Source organism: Anguilla rostrata, chromosome 4 (assembly GCF_018555375.3).
Source record: "Anguilla rostrata isolate EN2019 chromosome 4, ASM1855537v3, whole genome shotgun sequence".
Lineage (NCBI taxonomy): Eukaryota > Metazoa > Chordata > Actinopteri > Anguilliformes > Anguillidae > Anguilla > Anguilla rostrata.
The window spans coordinates 55,149,272-55,175,900 of record NC_057936.1 but is presented as its reverse complement, the minus strand read 5'-3'; the positions used below and the strand labels follow the sequence as shown (position 1 = coordinate 55,175,900).

At 43.3% G+C, this 26,629-nt stretch overlaps 1 protein-coding gene across 4 annotated transcripts in view; it reads left to right on the top strand.

Moving 5' to 3' along the window:
* cep350 (centrosomal protein 350) overlaps positions 1 to 15,011 on the top strand; it is a 40,476-nt gene extending 25,465 nt beyond the window's left edge. For 3 of the 4 annotated variants that reach the window (XM_064333287.1, XM_064333285.1, XM_064333284.1), the window contains 17 exons: positions 72 to 265; positions 774 to 964; positions 1,519 to 1,606; positions 1,695 to 1,841; positions 2,732 to 2,889; positions 5,102 to 5,224; positions 7,307 to 7,500; positions 7,794 to 7,987; positions 8,717 to 8,855; positions 9,366 to 9,526; positions 10,096 to 10,232; positions 10,357 to 10,442; positions 10,684 to 12,755; positions 13,411 to 13,887; positions 14,007 to 14,153; positions 14,267 to 14,389; positions 14,616 to 15,011. In XM_064333287.1, coding sequence (XP_064189357.1) covers positions 72 to 265; positions 774 to 964; positions 1,519 to 1,606; positions 1,695 to 1,841; positions 2,732 to 2,889; positions 5,102 to 5,224; positions 7,307 to 7,500; positions 7,794 to 7,987; positions 8,717 to 8,855; positions 9,366 to 9,526; positions 10,096 to 10,232; positions 10,357 to 10,442; positions 10,684 to 12,755; positions 13,411 to 13,887; positions 14,007 to 14,153; positions 14,267 to 14,389; positions 14,616 to 14,780 — 4,796 coding nt within the window. In that variant the 3' untranslated portion in view covers positions 14,781 to 15,011. The remainder of the gene's footprint in view (positions 1 to 71; positions 266 to 773; positions 965 to 1,518; positions 1,607 to 1,694; positions 1,842 to 2,731; positions 2,890 to 5,101; positions 5,225 to 7,306; positions 7,501 to 7,793; positions 7,988 to 8,716; positions 8,856 to 9,365; positions 9,527 to 10,095; positions 10,233 to 10,356; positions 10,443 to 10,683; positions 12,756 to 13,410; positions 13,888 to 14,006; positions 14,154 to 14,266; positions 14,390 to 14,615) is intronic. The other variant, XM_064333286.1, reaches the window with a different exon arrangement.
* Positions 15,012 to 26,629: the final 11,618 nt, after the last annotated feature.

The following is a 26,629-nucleotide window of genomic DNA, read 5'->3' as shown; positions in this document are numbered from 1 at the left end:
AAGCTGTAATCATTTACTCATGTTTCCTGTTTACCTGGAAGTGACGTTTTTGTTCTCCGCTCACCTTTCAGACAACACCTCGGTCGCCACGGAGTACTCGCTGAAGTTCGACGAGTCGATGACGGAGGACGAGATCGAGGAGCGCTCCTTCCGCTCTCTGCTCCCCTCCGAGTCGCACCGGCGCTCCACGCTCAAGGGCAGCTCCCACGAGGAGTCCGAGGAGGAGCGCACGCGGGAGAGGTCCAGCACGCTCGACGCTGCCAAGGTTAGACCCCCCCCCCCCCCCTTCAGTAAGCTCACACTCTTACTGAATGTGTACCTGCTGAAGATGAAGGAAAAAAGCTTTTATCTACCTGCCTCCCAGGTAAAGTGAAAGTAAAGGTAAAAAAGTAAAGCTAGACGTTATCACCTGATTATATGTGGGGACATTGAGAATGGCCCATAGAAATGGGGAAATGGTTTAGGCAACAGGGAAGGTTTTTCCTCAGGTTTACTGTTGCAAGCATTTTTCTTATTCAAAATTCAATTGTTTGACATGGCATCCAAACAAAAGCAGAGAGATTTTCAGTTTGCCCCTCTGGTCTCTGAAGCAAACTTTGCAATGTAACAAGAGCAGTTATGCAGGTCCTGTGGGCATTTACGTTCTGTGTTCATTCTATTAGTTGAACTTTGTGAATGTGAAGAGTAACCAAAGCCGCACGCTGAACACCACTGAGCTGGTGTGGCGTAGTGTGAGGCGCGTGTGTGAGCTGCTCCTCTGCCCCTCTCTGCAGCCGCCGGACGGCAGCATGCCCTTCTCCAGCGGGCAGCACAGCTTCTCCAGGTTCACCATGGACATGGTGCGGCAGTACATGAAGGAGGAGGAGGTGCGGGCGCAGCACCAGAGCTCCCTGCTGCGGCTGCGCGAGAAGGCCCTCAAGGAGAAGACCAAGGCCGAGCTGGCCTGGCTGGAGCACCAGAAGAGGCAATGCCACCTTACCCCCGGCTGGCACACTTTCCTCCACCCTCCTCACACGCTCCACCCTCCAACCCACCTCATTTACTCCACCCTCCAACCCTCCTCATTTACTCCACCCTCCAACCCTCCTCATTTACTCCACCCTCCTCTGCCCAGCTCTCACACTCTACTTTCCTCCATCCTCCTCACACGCTCCACCCTCCAACCCTCCTCACACGCTCCACCCTCCAACCCTCCTCACACGCTCCACCCTGCAACCCTCCTCATTTACTCCACCCTCCAACCCTCCTCATTTACTCCACCCTCCTCCACCCAGCTGACACTCTCCACCATCCTCACTTACTCCACCCTCCATCACCCAGCTCTCACACTCTACTTTCCTCCACCCAGCTCACATGCTCCACCCTCCTCCTACCTCCTCTCTTACTCCACCCTCCTCCACCCAGCTCACACACTCCACTGCACACAGCTTCACAGCACTAATTAAATTTCATGCAGTGAGTTCAGAAAGCAGGCGGGGAGAGTGATTATAAGTTGTACTTTTCGTGATTTCTGCGCAGGCGTTTGCGGGACAAGGGCGAGGACGACAAGATGCCCCCCATTCGGAAGAGGCAGCGAGGCCTGCTGCTGAGGCTGCAGCAGGAGCAGGTAACTATGGCCACGGTTAGCCCCGCCCCTCCCCCCAGCCCCGGGCACAAAGCCGCGGCGCTCACGCTGTTCCTCCTTCGGCCACCAGGCGGAGATCAAGCGCCTGCAGGAGGCCAACAAGGCGGCGCGCAAGGAGAGGCAGCTCCTCCTCAAACAGCAGGAGGAGATCGAGAGGATGCGCCACACCACCCTCAAACTGAAGGAGCGCCTCAAGAGCGCCGGGGAGAACAACCCGGTCAGTGCACACGCTCTCTCACACACACATATATACACACACACACACTCTCTCACACACACACGTATACACACACACACACTCTCACACGCGCACACACAAGCACTCACACACACGCACGCATATATACACACATACACACACGCACACACACACACATGCACATACGCATGCACACACTCTCTCTCACACACACGCACACACATATACACACACACATGCTCTCTCACACACACACACACACACACACATATACACACACACACGCTCTCTCATACACACACACGCACACACACACACACACGCTCTCTCTCGCACACACATATACACACACACACGCTCTCTCATACACACATACACACACGCACACACACATATACACACACACACTCTCTCACACACGCACCCGCTCTCACACACACACACTCTCTCTCACACACACACATATACACACACACACTCTCTCATACACACACACACACACACACACTCTCTCACACACACATACACACACACACACGCTCTCTCATACACACATACACACACACACACTCTCACACACACATACACACACACGCTCTCTCATACACACATACACACACGCACACACATATACACACACACTCTCTCTCTCACACACACACGCATGCACATACGCATGCACTCACTCTCTCACGCACACATACACACATGCACTCACGTACACACACCGTTATCCCAGTGTCTGCAGCAGTCATTACACAGAACACTTTGTGGTTTAAATGATGTAATCTGTTTTTCCTATTTCAGTTTATTGTGATCTAGTTTTGCAACTCTTTTAGTTCATTACCTTTGTGTGTGTGTGTGTGTGTGTGTGTGTGTGTGTCTTCATGCGTCTGTGCGTGCTGCAGGACACGTCCGTCTCCGAGCCTGCGGAAGGCCCCGCCCCGCCCAGCCCCGCCCCGACGGACCCGGACACGCCCAGCCCCTCCCCCGTCTCCGTGTCGGGCAGCGAGACCAGCAGCATCATGGAGAAGCTGAAGAAGATGCGCTCGCACACGGACGAAAAGTAATGGCAGCTCTCAGAGATCCCGCCGTTTCTGCTCTCCTCCTGTGTGCTGACCATTAAAACCCCTTCATGTGATCTCCTCATTCTGTTCTTACCATCATGCTAATTCAGCTTCGGGCCTCTGTGTGATTAACCCTGGATTTTCAGCTCTGAAGTGTCTGCTTTGCAGTATTTATACCTTTCCGAATGCAACACAGTTGCAAATAAGTAACACATGACCTGCAGGTAAGTCGGCATCGTGGAAAAACCTACAAATTAGGAGCTCTGATTTGTGGTCTTCCTTGCTGCGTTATCCTACTATCGCTGTCCTAAACTCAGCCCCATCGCAGACCTATTCTGCACTGTAATTTCACAAGATTAAAAAGTGGTACAGATTATAGAATTCCATATTATGTTCTTATACATCCCTAATGGCCATTTTTGTTTCAAAAGAAAGAGGGGGGGGGGCTTCATTATTATCTTAAGGCCTTCAGTGACGGATGGCAACTTCTAAGGTTACTTGTACCAGTGACTGAATGGGTACTTCTAAAAAGGTTCACGTTCAGTTTACAGAAATGTGCTTTAATTTCCGCACACGCATTCCAGGTAGCTGTGGAGGAAATGGGATGAGCAGTTTGAATTTTACGGGATTATTGGCCTAGTTTGGCTTTCACACGCCTCACATTCTTCCCTAAGTCTTGAGTGAACGACAGCCTTGTGCAGACTGCAAGGAGGCTGACTAATGTTCTCCCCCCACTGTTTAAGAGCCCCTTCTCCTCCCCTTCGTGGTGTGCCAGTGAATATGAGCATGCTCTCTGTGTCCCGCCCCTCTCTAGAGCCCATTTTAAACCCACTAGCCGCGATGCTGCTTTATATCGCTTTTCATGTGGCCTGTCGTTTACCTTTTGTGTAATGTCATCTCCCTGGATACACAGGAGTCAGTTGAAAATGGAAGGTAGCATCAGTGTTTTTTGGCCCCTACCTTTTTTGACCGTATGCATTGGGGCAGCAGTGTGAAGTCACGGCTACTGATCTTGCCCCTTTCACGGTTATTAGGAGGTTAAAATGTAGGTTAATATTCACAGCTGGTCACTGCTAACTTTGGTACTTCACCTACATTTCACACGTTTCTATTGTACTGTGATTAAGAAATGGTCAAATTGCCTTTCAGAATGGCAACAGTATCAATTCTGAAATCAAATTGGATGTCAGCTGTAGAGGTGTGCATTTTGACTTGTTTTTACACTTTATAATTGACCAGGAGCATGAGCAAGTCCCACAGCCCAAAGTTCAAAATGAAGGTGTAAATCGTTCCTTTGTTAAGTACAGTACACTAAAAAGATTAATATTTTTAACCGACGCAAGTATGTTCATGTAGCTCATCCACAAGCCGCTTCCGTTTCCCCTGTCCTGTCTGCTTGCCGTTAGTGCTCTCATTGTGCTATCTGCTGCACTTCTTTCCTTTTGTAGAACCTTCCTGTTCTCCCTGATTTTTGATCAGTCGATATTTTTTATTACTGTTGTCGCCGATGAATAGAATAGTTTCACTTGTGCTTTTAGCCTGTGTTTTATTCTCCTAAGGTCAAGGTTGTATATAATCATTAGCTAATACATGAACAACACAATCACTTAAAATCAGTTTATTTTCTGTTCTTGGCTCCTTTAAATTTAATTCAGCTAAAGGATATTTGCCAAGGCACAAATAAAAAGATAACCATGATAATTTTAGGGCATTGCTGTTTGTTGAAATTTCATCTAGAGGAGAAATGTATCTGCTGGTGTACAAGCTGAAGAAATTGTGCAACCACAAACAAGTAAATGTCCATACATGTACATATACCAACAGATCTCCTGAGTTGTGACCCCTCACCTTGCAGCCATCAATCTTTGTTCTAATTGGGCTCTTAAAGCACTCTCGCAGTGCGCTGGTCCCTTCTTAATGAAGGGGAGTTGGGTTAAAGTATTCCCTCTAGCGGTGCCGGCACTGCCCTTTTAAGAGTAACTGCATTACACCTTTGAATGAGTCATTAACTATTCAGTGCAATAAAACACGTGCTTACTCAAGTTCTCTCTCTCTCTCCCTTTTCTATGTGATTGTCTCTCTCTCTTTCTCTCTCTCTCCATCTTCACTCATCCTCCTTTCTTGCTGTTTTTTTCTTTGTACTCCAATGCTCATCCGTTGTTTTTCCCCTTCGTTTATGTTCAAAATCCTCTCCCTTGCTTTGTTTTGTAGACACTGCTCTCCTGTCCATTACTTCTTCTCTGTCTTTTCGGCTCAGCACTGGGCCTCTCTCAGTGTCTGTTTCCCCAACCTCCATCCCAAATTCCAGCTGTTTATCTACAACCAGTTGGTCAGGTACAGTGCTCGCGCCTTCCTCACTGCTCCCCCCCCCACCCACCCCACCCCCACCCTGTGTCCCATGGAGCATGCTCGTGTTCAGCCACCGCCACCAGGGGGCGGATGCAAGGAGTGTTTGGTGGGGGGGGGTGGAATGGGGGGTGTTTGTTGGGGTGCTGCCAGGAATCGTGGATTAACGGGTCTAAAAACTACAAAGCACTGCCTTGTTTAAATGAGCAGACGTCCTGGCAACAATGTGAGCGTACCCTTCCACCACAGCCCTGTCACTGGACTGCACCCTTTGTGCTGACGATTCCAGGACTCGAATAACAAAGGCTGAAAATCCAGTGAAACTCGAGCTGGTCGTGGACCTGAGGTTTGGCTGTAAAGTTGGTGGTGGTGTCGGTCTCCTCACGGTTGTGGCCAAGGCTGGTGCTCATTTTGATAGGGCAGGGCGGTGTGAATGAGCCTCTCACAGTGAGGAGTGGGAGCGGCCATGTCTCTGGGGTGTAGCTTTGCTGGCCTCCTGTTACTGTGCGTTCACCGCGACGGCTGCCCTGCTGCCTGTGCTTTTCCGCCAAATGATTCATTTCCTGCCATTTTCACCTCCAGATTTCTGAGAGATGTTGAGAAGTATCCAAACCTTTAAAATTCCTTAGTCATTGATTTAAACTGTTGATGAAGTCGCATTCTAAATCTTGTGCTGCTTGATTTTAAGGATAAAAATGCCTATAGAGTAGGGCAAGTTGACAGAAATTTAAAGTAAAAACCTGCTTCATACTATAATTGAAGATTTGCTGTCTTTAACAGAATTATCAGAACCTTCAATAATCTAGACTGATGCCAAGTAGCTGTTCCTTCACGTGGGGTAATCTGGGAGTTGGGTATAGAAATGGATAGGATGCAAGACACCTAGTTTACCTATTGTTAACAGTATGAATTTTCTTTAGAAACTTGTGTCGAGATTACTTTGTTATTAGTTTGTTTCATATAGAAAACTGAATAGTCATGTTCTTTTGGTTTTATTTTTTATTATACACTGTGACTGAGGGATAACAAACACAATTATTAACCTTCAAATGCCCTAAAAAGTTTCATTGGTGCAAACTGGTTCAAATAGCAATACCTCTGAGCATCTGTATTGTACAGTACATTTTTAAAGAGAATGATTTTTTTTTTTAATGTATTGATTCAGTTTTATCATATGTTTTCAATTGGTTCATACAATTTTTGTGTGCAGTGAACACTTACTGGCCTGCCAGCTTCACAGTGGCTGGAATAGGGCCATTCTCAGGCTTGTGGAAAGAAGTACCAGCACAATATAAAAACTGATGATTGTGAATAATGGCTAGAAGATGAATATGTTAATATATACAGCCTCTGGAAACGTCAAATCGCTGTAAAACTGTCTGGGCCAATCAAAAACATATATTAAACCTGAAATATATATATTTTAAACTCACATTTCTTTGAAGACATAGTTTTGCTTTGGGTTAATGCTAATTCTACTTGGAGAAAGAATCGTGTTATTTTGAGAGGGCAGGAGGGCAAGGCTTGGATGCACAGTGTACACAGTATGTAGAGCTCACTTTGGCTCTGTGCCTGTGCCCAAATGAGTAGACCATCTAAAAGTTACACCCCTAGAGGCATGCGAGTTGTGTTTCTCCATCTTGGGTGGATGTGCTTGTGTCTGAGATTCCAGGGGTCTTTGGTCTGTGTACACCCCTGTACTGAACCAGGTGCATGAACATACCTGGTTAAAGGAGCGGCACACACTAACCATGGTGCCTGGGTTTCCTTCATTGTGATCAAACTCCTCCACACTCACCTTGTTGGTCTGCTGGGCGGGGTTGGGGCAGCTTGCGCACAATGGGAGGTCAAACCGCGGTCGAGGGTAAGCATGGTTCTGGCGGTCTGCGTGCGGTCGGACTTCCCGGCCGTGCGTCGGGGGAGCGGGTGGCTCGGTCGGCTGGCTGGCTTGTGTGGGCGTTTGCGATCGTGTCAGTGCGCCTCACGACGTCTGTCCCCTCCTGTGTGTCCGTCCGTCTGTCCGTCCGTCTCTCCCCGACCCGGCTCTCCGGCTCGCCCCCCCCCCTCCAGGTTCCTGACGAAGCGCGAGCAACAGCTGATGCAGCGGCGGCGCCACGCGGAGGAGCTGCTGGAGTGGAAGCAGCGGCTGGACGCCGAGGAGGCCGAGGTGCGGCGCATGGAGAAGCAGGCCCTGGCCGCCTGGGACCGGGAGCGGCCCCGGGACAAGGGCCCCCGCGGCGAGAGCTCCGACAGGGCCGACAGAGGTGAGAAAGAAGGGGGGCGTGAAGGGAGAGGAGAGAGACCATTAGAGAGGCCAGACCTTTTTATGAAACTTTGCCAGGTGGAAATAGAATTTGTTGGAATATTTGAGGTAGTGACGGAACATTAAAAGAACGTCTTTTAAATGTGATTCCATGTTCTGTGAGAACTGCTTCTTTGCAGTCATTGTTTAGATATACATTTCATGTGTTCCTTTTTGACTTTGTGAATATAAGTTACCACTGTTTTTTTCCCCTGTTCTAACCGTTCTTTATCCACCGTTTGTGTGTGGCCACAGAGCCAGAGAGCAGGGCTGAGGACTCCCCAGCGGTCACTGTCTCCAGCCCCCAGCCTGAGCTGTCTGTACCTGAGGAACTGGACAGCCCCTCTACAGACCAGCCCATCTCTGAGCTGCCCTCCCCCAGCAAGGACAGCCCACCGGGGGACACCATCTACACACAGGAGTTTGACTCCTCCTCAGAAGGCAAACTGGTAGGAGGTCCTTGGTCGTGACAGATTGTTGTACTAAGATGTACGGGTTGCATGTTCTAAAGCTTTTGTGTTTGATCAAGGCCAGGCATGCTATCTGAATCTCTAATTTGATGTGGTATATCATACTATTTGGAATCGCTGATAGGTAATTGGAAAAGGAATCAAAAATAGTTCTTCAAGAGTAAAGAAAAGCAGACTGCTAAACCGTAGCAATGTTGTTTATGATTTCAGCTGAATAAATTTATCTGAGCAAATGGCACATGACAGAGAGTGTTGCAAGTTTTAACAGGTTTTACGGTTGTGTTTCTGGAATCTTCTCTTCTTGGAGCAAAGCTTTTCCCTGTTTTTGCACAGTGCAGTGAATGTGGGCTTTGTCTTTAGTCTGGGCCTTTGTATAGCGACTATCATTTTGTTTTTTGATGATAAAGGCATACTGTCCCATTTTCATTCTTCTAAACACTGTCAGACTTTTACATTTAATGGGTTGCACTGTTGAAAGATGACTTGTTTTTACACCAAGATAATTTGCATTTGGGTAGCCTCCATCAAATAACTAGAAGCACCTAGGTGATCACTTTGTTGTCTCTGATTTACATGCATATCAGTATCAATGAGCCAAAATGAAATCTATCCTAATTTATGAGTGATTTAGTTTGAACACTAGGGAATCTGGGGATGTTGTCACAGTGATCCTGAGAACGTGTCCTGTGCTCTTCCTGTGTCTGACAGTCTCCTTCACCCAAGGCCAGTCTCAGCGCCTCCAGGCACCCAGAGAGCAGCAGGGGAGGCAGCGGCAAGATGCAGCTCCGCTCGTCCTCCAGGTCCAGCGAGCCCTCGCCCAGCGAGCTCCGCTCGGTCTCTCAGTCCGGTGGGTTCGGCCTGTCTGTATTGTGTTTCTCAGGTGGGAGAAGCTTAGCCGCTGAGAATAGGAGCTTGCACACTGTGGCGCTGTGAACCTGATGTGTGTTTCTCTGACTGACAGCCTGCTTAGCTGTGTTGTAGGACCCTGGGTGCTACCCTCCACCTGGCTTATGTTCAGATGTTGTGCTGTTTCACAGAAGTGCTGTCCCTCTGACTTTTTCTGTTGCACCATTGACTTTATAAATGGCGTGCTTTCACATGGTACTTTATTGTAGATTCATGTTGTCCCCTATGTGGGTTTTTATGGGAATAGCTTTTTTCTGTTATGTTTAGTTATATTGCAGCTGAGTCATTGTTAACCGAGATGACGTAATGGGTGGTTCCTGAGGTGGCCCTCACGGTGCTGTGTGTGTTCTGTATTTTATGTTACTTATCTCGGGTGAGTAATGAGCGGTGTTAGATTAGGAAGGCGTGGAACTCACTCCCCGATGCGCGCGTCCCCCTCTCTCCGCTCCAGAGCCCACGTCCGATCAGAGCGACATCGAGGGCCGCATCCACGCCCTGAAGGAGGAGCTGCGCAAGCGCAAGTCGGTGGTGTACCAGCTGAAGAAGGAGCAGAGGAAGCGCCAGAAGGAGCGCCTGAAAGCGCAGGAGGCCAGCTTGCTGAAGCAGCTGGAGGTGAGTGCTCCTCCTCCTCCTCCGGGCTTTAGTGCGCTTTCCCGCTTCTGCGGTGGCAGTTTGCTCATAATCTCAGCGAGAGTGGACTTTGGTCCCTTTGCCAGGCCTCTGTTTGCCGTTAATAGGCTGTGCTTGTAGTTAGTTTGTTTGTTGTAGTTCCTATAAAGGGTTTGCTTATACAGTTTTTTTTGTGTGTAATGCTATTTATAGCGTTACCTCCTGTCACCTGTAATCCTCTAAACATCTTTGAGAAATGACACAGGAACACCTTTTTAGGAAAGTAATCCTCTGGCCACCAGCAGGATCTTAACATCTTCTCTTTGACTCCAATATTATCTTACTGTGATGCTCCAGTTTTGCTACCAGCTTCCTTTTGAAGGCTTGTACCCTGTTGTATAATAGTCTTAATATGTTTTTGTACATTACAATCAAATGTACATGAAAACAAAAAAGGCTATTCTGATTGGTCAGTAGTTTTTTATTTAGTCACAACATAAATGTTCTTAAAGGTAGTCATTGAATGCAGAGTGACTGCATGTTTCAGTAAAGTCTTGCCTCCTTGCTTTTAGTCCTATAATGACTTCATTCAGAAGACCAAGGCTGAGCTGAGTAAAGAACCACAGACCGCACCCATGACTAAACCCCAGATTAAAACGCCAAGTTCAGCCTCAGAAAAGCCCAGGATCAAACCACCTCCTCTTCAAAGGTAACGTAGTACTGATCCTTTCTGTTGACTTCTAAAAGTAGCAGTTTTTTTCTTTGAGTCTTATCACTTGTTGATTTTTCCGCAAGAAATTGGAGTTAAATGAATTTTTTTTTTTTTCCTTCAGGCCGGAAACAAGCAAAAACTGGAAGGTTGCTACTGAAACAGAGAAAGGAGAGAAAAAAGTCCAGCCAGAGTCTCCTACTGACCGTGGTGTGTATTCTGTTCATTGTGCACTGTTTGGTTTTATTGCATCTGCATTATTCGTCTGCCCAAAATAAAATGTATTCCTGTGCAGGGTACATACATGACGACTTTCCACATAGCACCTTCTATATATTCTATATATTTTAAGGTATACCCAATTGGATCAATTCAGTAATAGCTTTTGTACATACAAATAGCAAATGTTTTGATAAGCACAATCTGTAATCCAATGTTTGTGGAATTTCAGATGATGTCACACCGTCAGGACACAGCAAGTTCTCCTCTTTGTGTGAAGAGGGGTCTTCTGATGAGGATCCACCCACAGTCACGCCAACCCCAGTACAAGGGAGCCCGGAGCATATAAATGGGCTGAAGAGCCTGCTGTCGCCAGAATCCCTGCCTGGTTTCCGCTTTGAGGACCTCCAGGCTCAGGACGGGCCTGCTGTGCCACATGCGGGGGACTCTGGAGACGAGAGCGTCATCTCCAGCCAAAGATCAGAGGTGATGGAGGAGCTGGAGTTCCTGAAATCAGAGGAATCTGATAACGACAGTACCCACCTGCGCTCCGATCCGGCGCTCAAGCTGGTCCTGGAGCTGCAGCCGGTGTCCCTGGAACAGGGCTCGCCGAAGGACAGTCCATCCGTGGAAAAGACTGAACCAGGGATTTCTAGGGAGAACGATCGTAGTGTGAGTGAAAAACCTCGTGAGGAAGACTTGGTTGATGCTGGTGAAGACATAAAATCTGGCGGAACCCTGATAAACCAATCAAAGTCTGTCCTGAAGGACTCCAAAGACAGTCTTCCATCATCTGAAAGAAGCTCTTCCAAAAGGGAAGGTTCCTATACTCCCCAGATTGACATCCACTCGTCAGACAGAGAAGCACTGTCAAAGCTGAAGGAGGATTCTCCTCCTGCTGACAGCTACCATGATGATTTTGAATCTTCTGTGGAGGTATCACCTCGGGAGGGGCACCACTCCTCAAAACCTGCCTCCCCTACAGCGCTGCAGACCGGGACAAGGCCCAGTACCAGGTCTCCTCTGTACAGCAGTGAGGAGGAAATCAGCGAAGTGCTGAATGAGAAGTCCAGCTCTGGCAGCGGTACCTTCCATTCTGAGAGGCTTCTGGATCTCAAAGCTCAGTCCAAACTCGACAAAGACAGAGAGGAAAGTGAAAAGGGCAGGGAAGAGGTCTTTGGTCCTGAAAAGGTGCCCCTGTCTCCCCTTCCCCTGTCGCCACCCACCATGAACCTCGACATGATGCCCGACTTCAGTGTTGGAGACCGTGTTCTTGTGAGCAATGTGCAGCCAGGGACACTTCAGTTCAAAGGACCGACTAGATTTGCTAATGGGTTCTGGGCAGGTGTGGAACTGGACAAGTCTGAGGGTAGCAATAATGGCACCTACGATGGTGTGGTCTACTTTGAATGTAAAGAAGGGCACGGTATCTTTGCCCCACCAGATAAGATCTCCCGGCTGCCTGAGAAGTTTGAAGTCTATGCGGACACCACAGAAGATGAGGACTCCTTGGATGACCAGTCTGACAATGAGTCCAAGAAGAAGCTTGCATTAGATAAGCAGTTGAAGCAGAGTAATCTTCAAGACAAGACAGAGGGAAAATCTGAGATGGGTAATAAATCTGGTGAAAATAAACCATCTGATGTGAGTGAAGTCCTGGGTGAACACCCTTCGAGCCAAGGCCCATCAGAAAAAGTTGGGTTTTTCGAATCAGCTGTCCAAGTTGAACTGAATGACCTTGAGTCCAAGTCCAGCGAAAAAATAAACGGTGACAAGCACCCAGCTCCTAATGGAAAGAGCCGGAACATCATCTTGGAGTTTGAAGATGCATCAACTGGTGACTATGGTCTCCTCATTACCGAGGTGGGCAAAGTGGCTACAGAAAAGCAGTCACTGGAGAAGTCCTCCACCCCTCTACTGGACCTGTTGGCCAGAGAGAAGGCAAACCTGGAGCCCCAGCAGAAGGCCTCGCTCTCTGATCTCTCCTCTGAGGACCAAGCCATTGAGAAGTCTGATGCAGAAAAGATGAGTGACAAAGGAACTGTTACAGCTATTGCAGATAAACTTATCAATGGCTTTGTGCAGGACGCTGTCAAGCAGTTTCAGCAGATCAAAAAAGCCCGCAATGAAAAGATTCTAGCTTCCAATCAGAGCAAAGAAAATGAGGTCAATGAAGAAGACTGGCTTGGAGGGAAGGTTTATGCCCAGTATTTGCCCTTCCACACAACACAGAAGGACAACCTTCCCAACTTCCTGGAAGATGGGCAAGAAGAGGTTTCTTCTCCGGAGCTTTGTAACCGTCCGGTGAGTTGTGCTGTTGTTGTATAGTTGACTTTTTATACCTTTTCATCGGCTCAGAAAGCAAAAAACATCCATTCTAGCAAGAAAGTAGAGACCAAAAAAATAAAGTTGGCTCAGTTGAAAAAGCAGTTGAGACCTCTGTTAAACATTGTACTGTAAATAAACATTTTCCTGTGTATTAGAGTTCACCCTCAACCCCCAAATTAATGACTCATGAAGTCAATGATTACATCAAGCAAAAGATAATATGTCTCTGCCAGTATAGAACTGTCAGAGATTACGTTTCAGCAGTGCCGACCAACATCCAATCCTTGATTTGGCCCAAAAAGCCATTTTTTTATCAGTAAAGTCCAAAGTTCAGACGACCCCAAATCCTGTCTTTTCTACATGCTAAAGATTGTGTAGCAATCAGTGCTGTTTTTCCACTTTGTAATCTGCTGCTAGTATGTTTTCAGATCCATATTCATTTTCCTTAGTTTTTTGATAAGAACTTTGGTGGATTTAGTAATACTTGATATCATTGTTACTATAAATAAATGGAATAATTGTTCAAGTTGTTTTTTTAAACTGAAGGATAGAGTTTCACTGGCTTGAAAAGCTTAATGAGTGATCACTAGCTTGTACTGAAATAGTGTACACTTCTCCCCCTGCCTCCCAGGAAAGCCCTGTGCTGGGGGCGAGCGGTCAGGAGGAGCTGGCCAAGCGTCTGGCAGAGCTGGAGCTCAGCCGGGAGCTGCTGGACGTGCTCGGGGACGAGCAGGATTGGTTCGACGAGGACTACGGCCTCAGCTCACGGAAGGAGCAGCAGAAGCAGAGGGCCCAGCAGCAGCAGAAGGAGGGGGCGTCCACCCCCGTTCCCATCGGGGGAGGGGAGCAGGTCAAGACCCCAGTAAGGCCTGCGCCCCCCCAACAGGCCAAGCCCGCAGAACAGCCGGTCATGGTGGTGCCACACACTGCCCCCGAAGTGGAGAGGCTGGTGCATGCTGCCACACAGGAGATCTGGAAAAGCTGCAACCTGGCCCAAGGGCTACAGACACTTGCAGGAGTCCCCACCCCTCTGGCCTCCGATGCTTATTTGGGCAGCGATGCTCGGGGTGAGGACCAGGAGACCCTCAGCAAGCGTAGTTACAAAAAGGTGAGGCCTGCTCCCTGGCTCACGGTGGTGACAAAATTAATGTTAATGTGCTCAGTAACCTTTTAGTTTGAGAAAGTTATCATTAAAAATAACCTTGTTTTTAAATCTCGTGTTTTCAGGCTGTGTTTGACCTGACATGGGAGATCGTCCAGGAAGTCTTCTCGGAGGACCCTAATGCCCATCAGCCCCAGTGGATGAAGCCTCGGCGGGTTACCTCTTCCTGTTTACGCAGAGTTCAAAGCCCTGAGGACATCTCGAAGATCCAGGTTAATACACCATTCCCTCGTGGTGCTTGTGTAACATTTTGCCTCTGCCATCATAAGTGCATGCGTACTCTGTTGGTGTAAAACACTGTCCCTTGTTTGTGCTCTTTCTCTAGGCCTTCATCACCACAGAGGTGTTAAAGCTCTACGGCCTAAAGAAAGACCAGAACCAGAAAACAGACTGGCAGAAGATGCTGAAGTTTGGAAGAAAGAAGCGAGACAGAGTGGATCATATTCTGGTAATGAAAGTTTACTTGATATTGAGCAATGGCTAAGCAGGTAAAGCTTTCCCAAAGGTGCTATTTTAAAATAAAAATGAAAAGAATGCTGCAGCATGTAATTTAGACTCAGAACATAGTACTTTATCTAGATGAGACTGAAACGCACTCAGTGACTAGTGCAGTGGCTTTCATAGTTTTCTTAAGAGGATGTAATTTGGAAGTAACTTCTGACTTTTTGTCGCAGGTTCAGGAGCTGCACGAGGAAGAGTCTCAATGGGTCAACTATGATGAAGATGAGCTCTTTGTGAAGATGCAGTTGGCTGATGGAATCTTTGATGCTTTGGTGAAGGATACTGTTGACATCTTGACAAAACTTCAGGAGAAGAGAACAAAAACAGCCCTTTCCTAAATTTCTGTCCCAAATATCTCATCGCCTCATCCCAGGAACTTCCACACCCAACGTGCCAATACTCTTTAAATGCCTTTCACTTAAATGTCTGTCAAATTTATTTAGTTTTGTTTAGTCTTATCTTCTTACAAAACTTAGTTAATTTGTATTAACTCAAGTGCTTCACCAAGGATCCTAAAATCCAGCCTTTTATCAGTATGCTTTAACATTTATTTCAGTGTAAAAAAAACAGCCTGCTTTTCTTAACTCCCAATGCCTACGCCTACATCCTTTCACATGTCTGTGGTTGATGCGGAGTTGGAATGAGCATTGGACTTGTTTAGCTTACCTCAGTGCTGCTAAGTGGACCTCTTGATTGTATTGGGAAGTGCTTCACTGCATTTTCTCCAAGAGGTGTGGAGAGGCTTGGCAACGAATAGTGAGATTGGAATCACCCAACAAACAAAAACATTTGACTGATGAAATGTAATTATATTGCATTAAATACAAGGTTAGAGGGCAAGAAAATGCCAGGGAAAATATATGTCCGATTTATTTTGGAGAGAAAGATTTGTTTGAATTTGTGCTTCCAAAAAAAGCAATATTCAGGATAATCCCTGCTGGGGTAGAAAGCAGGATAAAGGATTGTGTGCTCTTTCTGAGTCAACAAACATATTGACCAAGCACAAAAGAAAAATGTGAAAAATTATTCTAAAGGGATTTTTGTAATTCCCAGTTACTGTCGGGAAAGAGTTGGAAGAGAAAATGCATACTTTTTAAATGTTAATTTTATAGATTAAATGTATCTTTGAATATTTTAATTCATTTTTTTCTGATCAGTTTATGCAAATGTCACAAAAACGCAACTGCTCAGTGTTAAACCAGTTATTTTAAATGCACAAGAGTACTGTCATGTTAGCCTCAAACCTTTAGATTTGCCCTTTACTTGATTCTGTTTAAGTGCCTCATTGGTTATAGGTTACTGGAAGATGTTAGATTTAAGACCAACTGCTCATTTTCCTGGCCTTGGTTAATTCTCATTGTTCTACTGGTCTTATGGGCTTTGACTGCATGTGACCCTGGTTTCACTCTGACTGTGGTATTCTTCAGAGAGGAGTTTTACTCAGTCCCATGTTTGCTAGGCTTTTTTACTCATTTCCAAACTTGTTTAGCATTAAGTTCATGCCAACTGATTCAAAAAATTAATTTTTGAAGTTTGTCAGGCGTCTCCTCTACAGTGGTCACTAAAGAGTTGTTCGGAAGATAAAGGAGGTGATTTAAAAGCTACCTAAGTTTTAAAAGAGGAAAAAAATGAGGAAATTTTGATAAAGAAAGCCTCCATGTACACATTGTATTCTCAGTCACGCAGTGATGTGACACTTGACCTCATATTTGTTAGTGTATCCTCCCAGGTAACTAGTTACTCAAGGGCTTGTTTACTACTGCCTCCTTGAATTACATGATTGGCTAATAGGTCCTAGTTTTTACCTGTAGTCTGATTAATGTGCTCTAACTGCATTGTACGTTTATCCACTGTGCTGAACGGCGAATGACTCATTCTTCAGTTAAGTGTTCTGGTCCTAAAACGATAAGTGTCCTTAACTGTGAGCGAGGAAGCTCTGGGGTTTTGCCTGCAGCACGTCTCATTGCCCTCCTGTTCAGATTCTGGGGCCAGCTTTACAACATGATGGCTCTCCAAAGGAAGTGGGCCATTTGCCATGTGCATGAAACAGCAGGACACTGTATCATGGATATTGTTTTTTTTTTTTTTTCCCCTTCAAGACCTATGTGAAGGTTCACAACTTTTAGGACACTCCCCTTTTCCTCTCCCCATTGAAATACTGAGCAGGTGGTAGTGAGCACCACCCATGTTACTACTTTGAGTTTTAAAACGGTTGCGAACAAAGGTTTCCTATGACCTTCCCTCTAGAAACTACTTTATTCTCCAGAGTGGTTGAGGATGGGGAGATGTCAAATCCTGTTCTGCTTAACTATGCATTATTGATGGGTCTGACGGTTTTATATGTGAACTCTGAACATTGATGGGATAAAGGCAGCCTTCCACCTACTCATTTGCAGTAAGGTGGTCCTATTGCTCCTTGTGTTGAACAACTAACGGACAACATTTACGGGCAGAAAACATGTCAAGTCTTCTGCTCCCTGGATATAGACTATTGAGTTATAAGCCTCTGTTATTGCAGAGTGGCAGACTACAGCCATTTGGAAATGTGGCTGCATGCTAAATCTGAGGGGGAAAAAGTTGTGATATTGTAATTCTTGAAATAGATTGCGATGTTAGGCACAAATGGTTTGATAATCATTTTTTAATGTAAATTGGAGTAATGAAATTCAGAAGGGTATGACTATTTATAATGATGACAATAATGTACTGTGAGCAACAAGGGTGCACTTGAAGACTTGTAAATTGACATGGGTGTAAATATACGAGAGTTTTGTCTCTTATCCGACTAACAATGAACCTGTAAGATTTGTCAGATAACCCTGGTTCTCTTTGTGTATGCAAATATGTATATAGTATACATATATATATTTGTTAACTAAATTGAACTTTGAAATTGTAAATAAAGGTTTCATTTCTAAATCTAAATTGTGCATTTTGTCCATTTTTGTAAATTACTTCAGTTTTGTTATTTGGGATTTCTGAACTGGAGGGGCAAGATTTGACAGTTCTCGATTCTTGGCAAATAAATGCAAAGACCATAATTTATCAATATAATCAATTTTGAATTAAGCTGATATAGTATCATAACATTATAGCATTTATTTTAAACACAGGATAGATAACTTGATATATCAGTGTAGGGAAATGAGTTTTAAAAAGAGGTTTAAATGCGGAGCTGAATTATATAGGCTGTACTGATAGATATTGTGAGAGAGGTATTTGAGCTGGTTAATGAGTATAAGCTATGGAGCTGTCCTCTTCAGTTATCGTTCAGTGTCTGTTGACTACACAGCATGTGGAAGGGATTTTGCAGGTGTAGCATGTTGATTTATTAGAAGAAAGGTACATTGCTCTCCTTAAATATTGACTGTGCTGCCTGGGGTGCCCTAGCCCCTTCTGGAGCCAGGTAAGTGGAAGGACAGGGAATGCCCACCAACCCACTTATTAGCACTTTTGACTGTGCTTCATCCATTGCGGAAGACTGTAAAAAATCTTTTTCTTTTTCTTTTTTTTATTTAGATTTGTGTAGATGGATCATTTGACATTTAGAGATTATTATTGTTATGATTTGACCATTAGGTGGAGCTGTTGTTGCATATTATTGTTGTTATTATTATTATTAGCTTATGACATGATTCATTTATTTACTACATACTCTTACCCAAAGTAGGTTGATTTGCATGGCCATCATTATAAAATCGATTATTCACAAGAGCAACAAGAACTGAACAGCCTGTAACAATGTTAATATAATCATGCAGCAGTAACTGTTTTCTCAGACACGAACTTTAACACAATTATCTGTACATACCCGCCTTGTACTGACGTTCTTGTAGAGCCTAACAATGCTCCAGAAGCATAGAATTGCCTTTTATGAGAGTACAGATGGTACCCGCCATCTGTTCTCCAAAGCAAAATGCCACTGAATAATCTGTAAAAGTTACATTTCATTATGTATCTGATTTTGTTTAGCAATCGCTCCCCTTAGCAAGGTCAGAACTCTCAGGGACACGGGACACAGTTGAGAAGCTGGTGTGCATCAGGCCTGAATAAAAGCAGGGAAGAGTGTTTTGTGATAAACAGCAAGACTGATGTACTAAAATTGTGTTGTTTTGAAGGACCAGAGTAATTGAGAGTTTATAATTTTGAGAATTTTACTGGTACGTACGGTTGGTTTTGTCTATGAGGAGAGTCACTTTGATTATGATTATACCAATATTCAGTAAGATATTTCATCCATTGTCTGGATACCTGCAAATTAGAAAAGGGAAGGGGAAAAGTGGAAAATCAATGTACATTGGATAGAAAAACTATGACCATTAAAAGTTGATGTTAAGATCATTGTACAGGTAAAACATTAGGGGACAGGGAGCCCTGTGGGAGCCCTACTGAGAGAATGAATGCCAGAGAAGACCACACCACGGGAAAGGACAGCCACCAGTTACAGAGAGAACCGCTCCATGTCATGTCCAGCACCTGACAGCATTAAAAAAGATTGTCCAGATCCCAGTGTCAAAGATAACAGAGATATGTGAAGATGAGTCAAAAGAAAGAATTGTGGAGAAGAAATGGGTAGTTTCATACTGAAAGAGCATAAAATGACTTTGCCGAAGAGGTGTCTGGAATAAAGGCACCCATGATCGAAATGTCAATAGGGGGCGTAATGAGTTTAAATGCTCGTGTGGCCATTGATCTGGCCATGGCTAAAAGGATCTGAGTCCCAGACTGGTGAAAACAGAGGGGGGGGGGGAAGGCCGCTGCCCAACACTGACTTCTTTGTTTTGGCAGAGAGGTGCTCAGGTCCTTTCCTTCAGCAAAGCAGGAGGTGTTTTTGTATAACGTTGGAGCCCCTCTTCTGCATTCTTTGAGCCCGGGTGACAGATTCCTTGCATGCCTTTTGGCCTGTTGAATGGAATAATAATTACATGTAGGTTTAGTTCATCCATCATCTGTACCACAAGTTCACACAATTGATCTACTATAGGCAGGCATGATTTACTTCATTTTCTCCGCCAACAAAAGTGAAGTACCAATTTATACTGATGCTTTTCTCCAGACATGTTCTGGGCTCGACCATGAGAGAGCATTTTCGGAGGAGTGGAGGAGTGGAGGAAAGGTCCACACGTCATCCAGACTCTCATCTGCAGTGGCGGTATCTTTAGGGACAGGCTGTTTTCTGTTCGGCTGTGCTTCCTTGTGACAACAGAATCTTTATGGCGAGGCAGGTTTCCTCTGTTTCCTTGCGACAACAGCATCTGTAGAGAGAGGCAGGCTTCCTCTGTTTCCTTGTGAAAATGGCGTCATCGCTATGGTGCGGCAGGCTGCTGGTGCTCCATCGGTAGATCATCTCCTCATTCCAGCGCCCTGCTTTCGGAGCTTGCAAGGAAACATTAAAAGGAGTGAAGCTGCAGGCTTCAGACCCTCCCAGAAGCTCATAAAGCACAGCCTGACTCGCCTGGGACGGCCAGGCAAAGCTCAAACAGCTGGGGAGCCTGCTGAAGTCACTGGGACTGGGAGTGCAATAAAAATGCTGTAAGTCTCGGGTTAACGGCTCCTCGGAGACCCCAGTGTCCCGCAGCACTTGCACCTCGGGTATTAAAGGGAAAGAAAAGTACAGTGATGCTAAGAAAGCAAGGAGAACCTTTTTTCAGTGGCCAGTGACACACAGAGGCTATGTGCTGTGTGTTATTTTTATCGATTGCTTGTGGGATGGTTAGATGAAAACGAATGAAAAGAATGAATGTGCCATGAGACAAGACATTCATTTATGTTATTCTTATAAATAAATGGACAAAATGATACTTTAAATATTTTTAAGATATTATTTAGAAGAAAGAAAACTTTCAATTAATTCATAGCGATTTTGTTTGCATGGATTGGGCCTAAATAAAGAAGCCACTTTCACCCCTGGGGAATAACTGTTTACAAGTCATTGGTGACTGGTTGATAAGGTAAGTTCATATGCACATGTGCAAGCAAACACATGCACATACATGTGCACACTTACAGGCAAAAATGTTTTTGAAGCATCTAACCTTCTCCCAGTCTTTAAAAAAATCTGTCTTTTTCTCTCATCTCTAATCGAGTGCTTAAAATACTGCACTGGCAAGCGTTTTTTACAACAACAAAATTACACCTTTGAACGAATCATTAACTATTGAATTAAATAAAACAAATGTTTACTCAAGCTCTCTCTCTCTCTCTCTCCATCTTCACTCATTCTACTTTCTTGATGTTTTTTTCTTTGTACTCCAATGCTCATCTGTTGTTTTTCCCCTCCGTTTATGTTCAAAATCCTCTCCCCTTGCTTTGTTTTGTAGACACTGCTCTCCTGTCCATTACTTCTTCTCTGTCTTTTCGGCTCAGCACTGGGCCTCTCTCAGTGTCTGTTTCCCCAACCTCCATCCCAAATTCCAGCTGTTTATCTACAACCAGTTGGTCAGGTACAGAGCTCGTGCCCTCTGTAGCCATGGAGCACACTGGGTGGAAGTGAGGAATGTTGAGAAGGCTCTTGTTTCGGTGCTACCAGGACATGGGTGGCTTGTTCAGCTGAGCAGATTTCTTGGCAACAGCATGATCAATGTTTGTTAGGCTTATCCTCTGTGCAATATCATCAGGCTGTTTGCACAAGACAGAAAATACATGCTCTTTCCTCTTTACCTCAGAAAGAAGTGCAGCCCTCCTCCCTGTAGTCCACGTCACCTCAGTTAACTGTACGGCTGTGAACTAACATTCTGTGTGTGAACTCTGTGCTGAACAGGGACAAAGTGGGACGCAGCTAGTAAGCCAGGCATCACTGGGCCTCAAAGGTCAATTGTTATTTTTTCAGGTGCAGCGAATTTCTGTATTTAGACTTACAAAGCGATAACAACAATCATTTTAACATACAAGAAATGATGTGCTTGAACTAATTGAAGAATATAATTTCATCTTTTTTAATTCAGTCTTTTACCACAGACAACCGTAATCTATTTGTAAGCTCGATTTGCTTTATGAGTAGCTTGGGTATGCACAGTCCATTTTGAATACTTTCTGTGCACACTCTTCTCTCTATTGCGTGCAGAGCTTCATAAAGAAATTCCTGTCATGGGTAATGCAAAGATTGCATTATATTATATAAAAACAAACGACCGGCCATTGGATGGATGGAAGGTGTGGCAAATTAGGGTTGAAATGAAGGATGGTAGATTTCCAGGAATAGGGTTGGGCAGCCCTGCTTTAGATAATCTTTTCTGCAAGATAAGTAAAACATATTTGTATATAAACTATTAGTAATATGAAATGTATTGTAGAATGACCCATGAAATATGTAATGACTTGTGTCAGACTAGGGCTCAGCTGGAAAGCTTGAAAATAGCCCAGGACAGGAGAAGATAGAAAGACTTTGAAAAGGCATGGTGAGGCCTTAAATAAGTCAGTTAGCACATAAGCAGTGATTAGTGTAACTATACTTAAATTCATGAAATTGTGGTGGCTAAGTCAAGTATTTAAAACTAATGATACATTTCATCAAATAAATCAGTGCAGTAAAGCATGCAGCAACAGGACACAGTATGGGAGGAGTATGACCTCTTGTTCTCAATGATGCCATAAGAAATTTTTCGAACACCCTGCAGGTACGTAAAATACAGTGAAAATTCAACAAATAAGTTATTTCAGTAATGATCAATATCTTTAATTAATTTAAACACAAAATTTGTAAACTCATGTAAATTGGCTGATGCATTTTCAGTCTGATTTTCATTCTAATGTTGAGAACACCTCTGCTCACTCAAACTATATAAACATTTATTATCAGGCAGGACAGAGGAATGTAATATTTGTTAAAAAGAAACCTGGATCTCGCCCAGGAACAACATGAGGGGGGGAAACCCTAGAAAATTATTTGCCTAATTAAGGAAATATCGATCCATGATAAGGGTAAAGATTCAAGTGTTTTATAGAGCTAATGAGCTCAGTAAATCTTAACTGGTGCCCCTTATTAAGTAACTGTTGCAAGTGAAGAGATGTGTAGGATAGTAATGAGTATAAATAGCTAAAGGGTGCAATAGATTTATTTATCTAGTTTAGTCTCCTAAGACACCAGATGCTCAGTTTTCTTATTGCATTAAGAGGTTAATATTAATTGCAGGGCCTTCAGATTATCTTCCCCTTGTTAATTACAGCACAGCATGTTATTTGTCTATAGGTTTTCTTTCATGCAGTTCGTGAGTTAACCAAAGTAGGGTTGCAAAGATGGCCACCACAGAGAACTCCAGTGTAGCCACAAAACGCATAACAATATCAAATCCAGTACGATATATGGCTTACCACAGAGTGCAAATTTAGCATACATTTAATACTGTGAGTAACATTAATAGTTGCACAGAATGAACCACTATACTACAAAAAACCACAATCTCATTACTTCATTTTCTTGCTTTTAGTGTACTCTGACTATTAGTTTATCATTCTCAGATAAAAGCTTGTAGAACAGGGGGAAACCTTCTTACTTGGCAAATTGAGACATTCTGTAGTTTTTCAAGGCAAAGTTTTTTACACACCCACTTAGACATTAACTCTATTTCTATTCCAACTTGAATCAAGCACAGAAATCTGCTCTGAGGAGGATATCGATGTTTGCTTTGGTTGTGCTGACGTGTGGATTTCCAGATGAAGAAATAAAATCTCTCGAGAAAGATCTATCACCAGAGGAGAGCCTACTAGCCATCAACAGTCTACAAAGAGGTAAATCACCAGACATGGAGGGACTGCCCATTCAGTTTTATTCCTGCCTCTTTAAAATGATTCTAAAATCGTTTAACTTCATGATAAAAAGCTTTGTTAACAGGATGCTTACCTGAGAGCCTCAAAATGGCAGATGCAGCTCATTTTGCTATTAAATGCGGATTATAAGACATGTGCAAAATGGTGTTATGTTGAAAGTGAGGACATTTAGGTAACAATAATCTTTTTAAAAAAATGTTATTTAAAGTTATTATTTTATTATTTATTTGATTTGGAACAGTCAAGAAGGTGATTTAACCTAAAAACCTATTCTGGTGAAAATCAAGAAAGACACATAAACAAATAAAAATTCAGCACTTGAAAAAAGCCCTTTGTACCAAAGCTGTGTAAGAGTGCAGAATAGGCACACTGTCACCCACGATTAGGCAAATGTTTACATCTGCCATTTTACCCAGAAAGATGTTTCAGTCACATGATGTGCAGTTTGTATTTCCTCCAGATCCAATCATGCTCACAAGTCAAAAAACTGAAAAAAACCTGAGGGTTATGCATATACATTGACAGTATATCATTTTGTTTTGCAAATGTCATTACTAAATGTAAGTACTATTTACTGATTCACAAAGGTAGCAGTTGAATGATTTCATTGATGATGTCAGCATACTGTTGACTTATTCCTTTTGATAAAACAGTAAGCAAACAAGCAGGTGACTAAAAGCAATGACAACAATACATGTAAATTAGAGCAGTGAATACACAAAATGTTTTTCTGTCATAAACCTCACTGATATAAAGCTGGTATAATGCAAAGCATATTCAGCAACATGAACTAATTATGAATACGTAATAATGCTGCTTTTTTTTTTTTTTACCATATTAGCTATTAAGCAACACTAAAATATAGATTATATCATTTATTTGTGATACACTGTTCTCCATCATCTGCACCTATCAACAAAAAAAGACTAGCAGGCATCATTTTTATTGTCTCATATACATTTTATGGGAGACCTTAATGACATATTTGTAAAAATATGCAATCCCAAATGGTGATACCAGAAACATTAGTAATGTCAAAAGAACCTACACTATTTATGTGAGATGACATTCTTCTTGCTTCTTTGCATTTGCGCAGTCACCTATAAGTGGATGTTAATAATAATAATAATTATTATTATTATTATCATTATAATAATAATCTGCCAAGATTACTGGTTTGCAGAATCTTCAGGGTATGTGTATATGTTTTTTGAACAAATATTTATGACGTCCTCCTCCTGATTGGTTTGAATTCAGGTCTAATTATTTTTCAATGGCATGGTTTTCTCCTTTCATTCTCTAACAGAAATTATTTGTTATTTAGTTAATGCCAATAAAGCAGTTTGCCAATCGGATGTCAGAGGAAGGCTCACTGCCTAAATATTTTCCCTGAGTACCTTGTAAAGTTTGAAGCATTTCCTTTATAAACCTCTTTCTTAAAAAGGTTTTGCATGACATTTGGCAGTTAAGGAGGGTACACACTCCAGTTAGCGTTGGTGAGCACACCCTGCTCCAAATGTGCTCTTTGTCACGTACGCGAGCGTCACAGCTAGCCTGGCAGTGAGTCATGAATGTATCAGTGTAGGCTCTCACACATTGACAGTTACATAAAGGCCATTTCCGTTCTCCTTCTTTCACAATTTTTATTTCAATTAATAATTATTCTAATTCCATTTCCAAGCTAATGTGTTTTTTTTTTTTCAGGAGAATGGGACATATCCTAAAACTAGCAAATATCCCAGACCTCAGCACCTACTTTGTGAAGTGAAGGTTGAAGTAGTGTTATTAATGAGTAGTAGGTATAATATAATGTATATGCATAGTATGGCATTAAGGTCACACGTCACAACTCTTCCTGAAGACCAAAGTATGACGTTCAACTGATGTACTACAGATTAGTGTTATGCATGCATTATGTATGTATTAATATGACCTACTGTATAGTGCTTTTCCCTCAGTGATACAAACATTTCTGGTCATTAAATATCAATTCAAGATTATGGAATTATTGTGTTCTATCTGCAGGTACGGTTTTAAGATGAAAAGGTTTTCAAGTACCATATCACAGGATTGATTCGTATTACCATGTTAGTTTTCACATGTTTAAAATAAGCTTGGGAGTTTTCTCTGTAATACACCCCCAAACACAATTTTAAAAAAAGCTGAGTAATTTTTCTAAATATTACAAAGACTGTTCTAAGCTATCGAATGTTCTTGACTACAGTAGAAGGGAACTCAAGCACGTTTGGTCAGCAGCATGTCTCATCACCCTCTCGATTTAGATTCTGTGGCCATCTTGCACCGTGGTAGGATCAAAACAAAAGGATTTGGCAATCTGTCATCTGGGTGAAAGTCAGCAGAATATGGGCCTTCATGAATATTGTTTGCCATTCTTAGACCCCAGCTTGCTCCTTGAAATATTGAACAGGAGGAAGTGAATGTATGGATGATACTGCTTTGTATTTTTATTTTAAAGAAAAAAATAAAGAAGCTTACTCACTCATGCTGGACACTTTGAAGTAGATGGGGGCTTTACTATGCACAATTTATTACTGGATCTATTTATTTTATTTTCTATTACATCATTTTCATATGATAAAGGCAATACAAATAAAACATTTTTAAATGCAGTTGCTCTTCATAGAGCTCCTTGTGCAACATTTCTGTAACATTTTTTAAGAACAGAACAGTTCACATCTTCTGTTCCAATCTCTGATCAGAGATTGTTGAGGTATAAAACTGTAGACACTCACTGTAGTCCACAAAGTTCATTTTCTGGCAAATATGTCGCTTTTATTTTAACAACCTAGATTATTTATCAGAGGTGACGCACAGTGCTAGGAATATCTAGATAAATGTACCACAGAGAGTGCAGGGCAGGCATACCAAACGTGAGAAGACAGGGTCCATTATAGTTTCCACACACAGTACAACCGAGTAGCCTACATGACTTCCTTGAACAAGCAGTTAACTCACGACAAGACACCAGGAATTTTGTGCCACTGAATTGCTAGTGGATCATTTTAATGATATTAAGTGGATAATATGACGAATTCAAATTCCTATGGAATTATCCACAACTACAGACGGCAGTGAAAACACTAGAAACATTACAGCGACGAATATAAAAATTAACGCGCAAAAATACAGGGCTACACTATTCATTATGTAAAGTGTTATATAAATAATTATTGCTTCTGCGAGGAAACAATACCTTACCAAAACAATGCATAACTACCTCAGCAACGATGCCTTTCCACATAAATGCTTACAATTCTTTGGATGTAAAACTTGAACCTTAACCTTGCGTTGGATAGTTCCTACATTATGCCTACAGTGCACGAGTGCACGCTATTCTCTATTTTTCAAGATGAAAAGGAAGGAGATTTCTAACTATTTTAAACAAAGTTGGTTCTGTTGA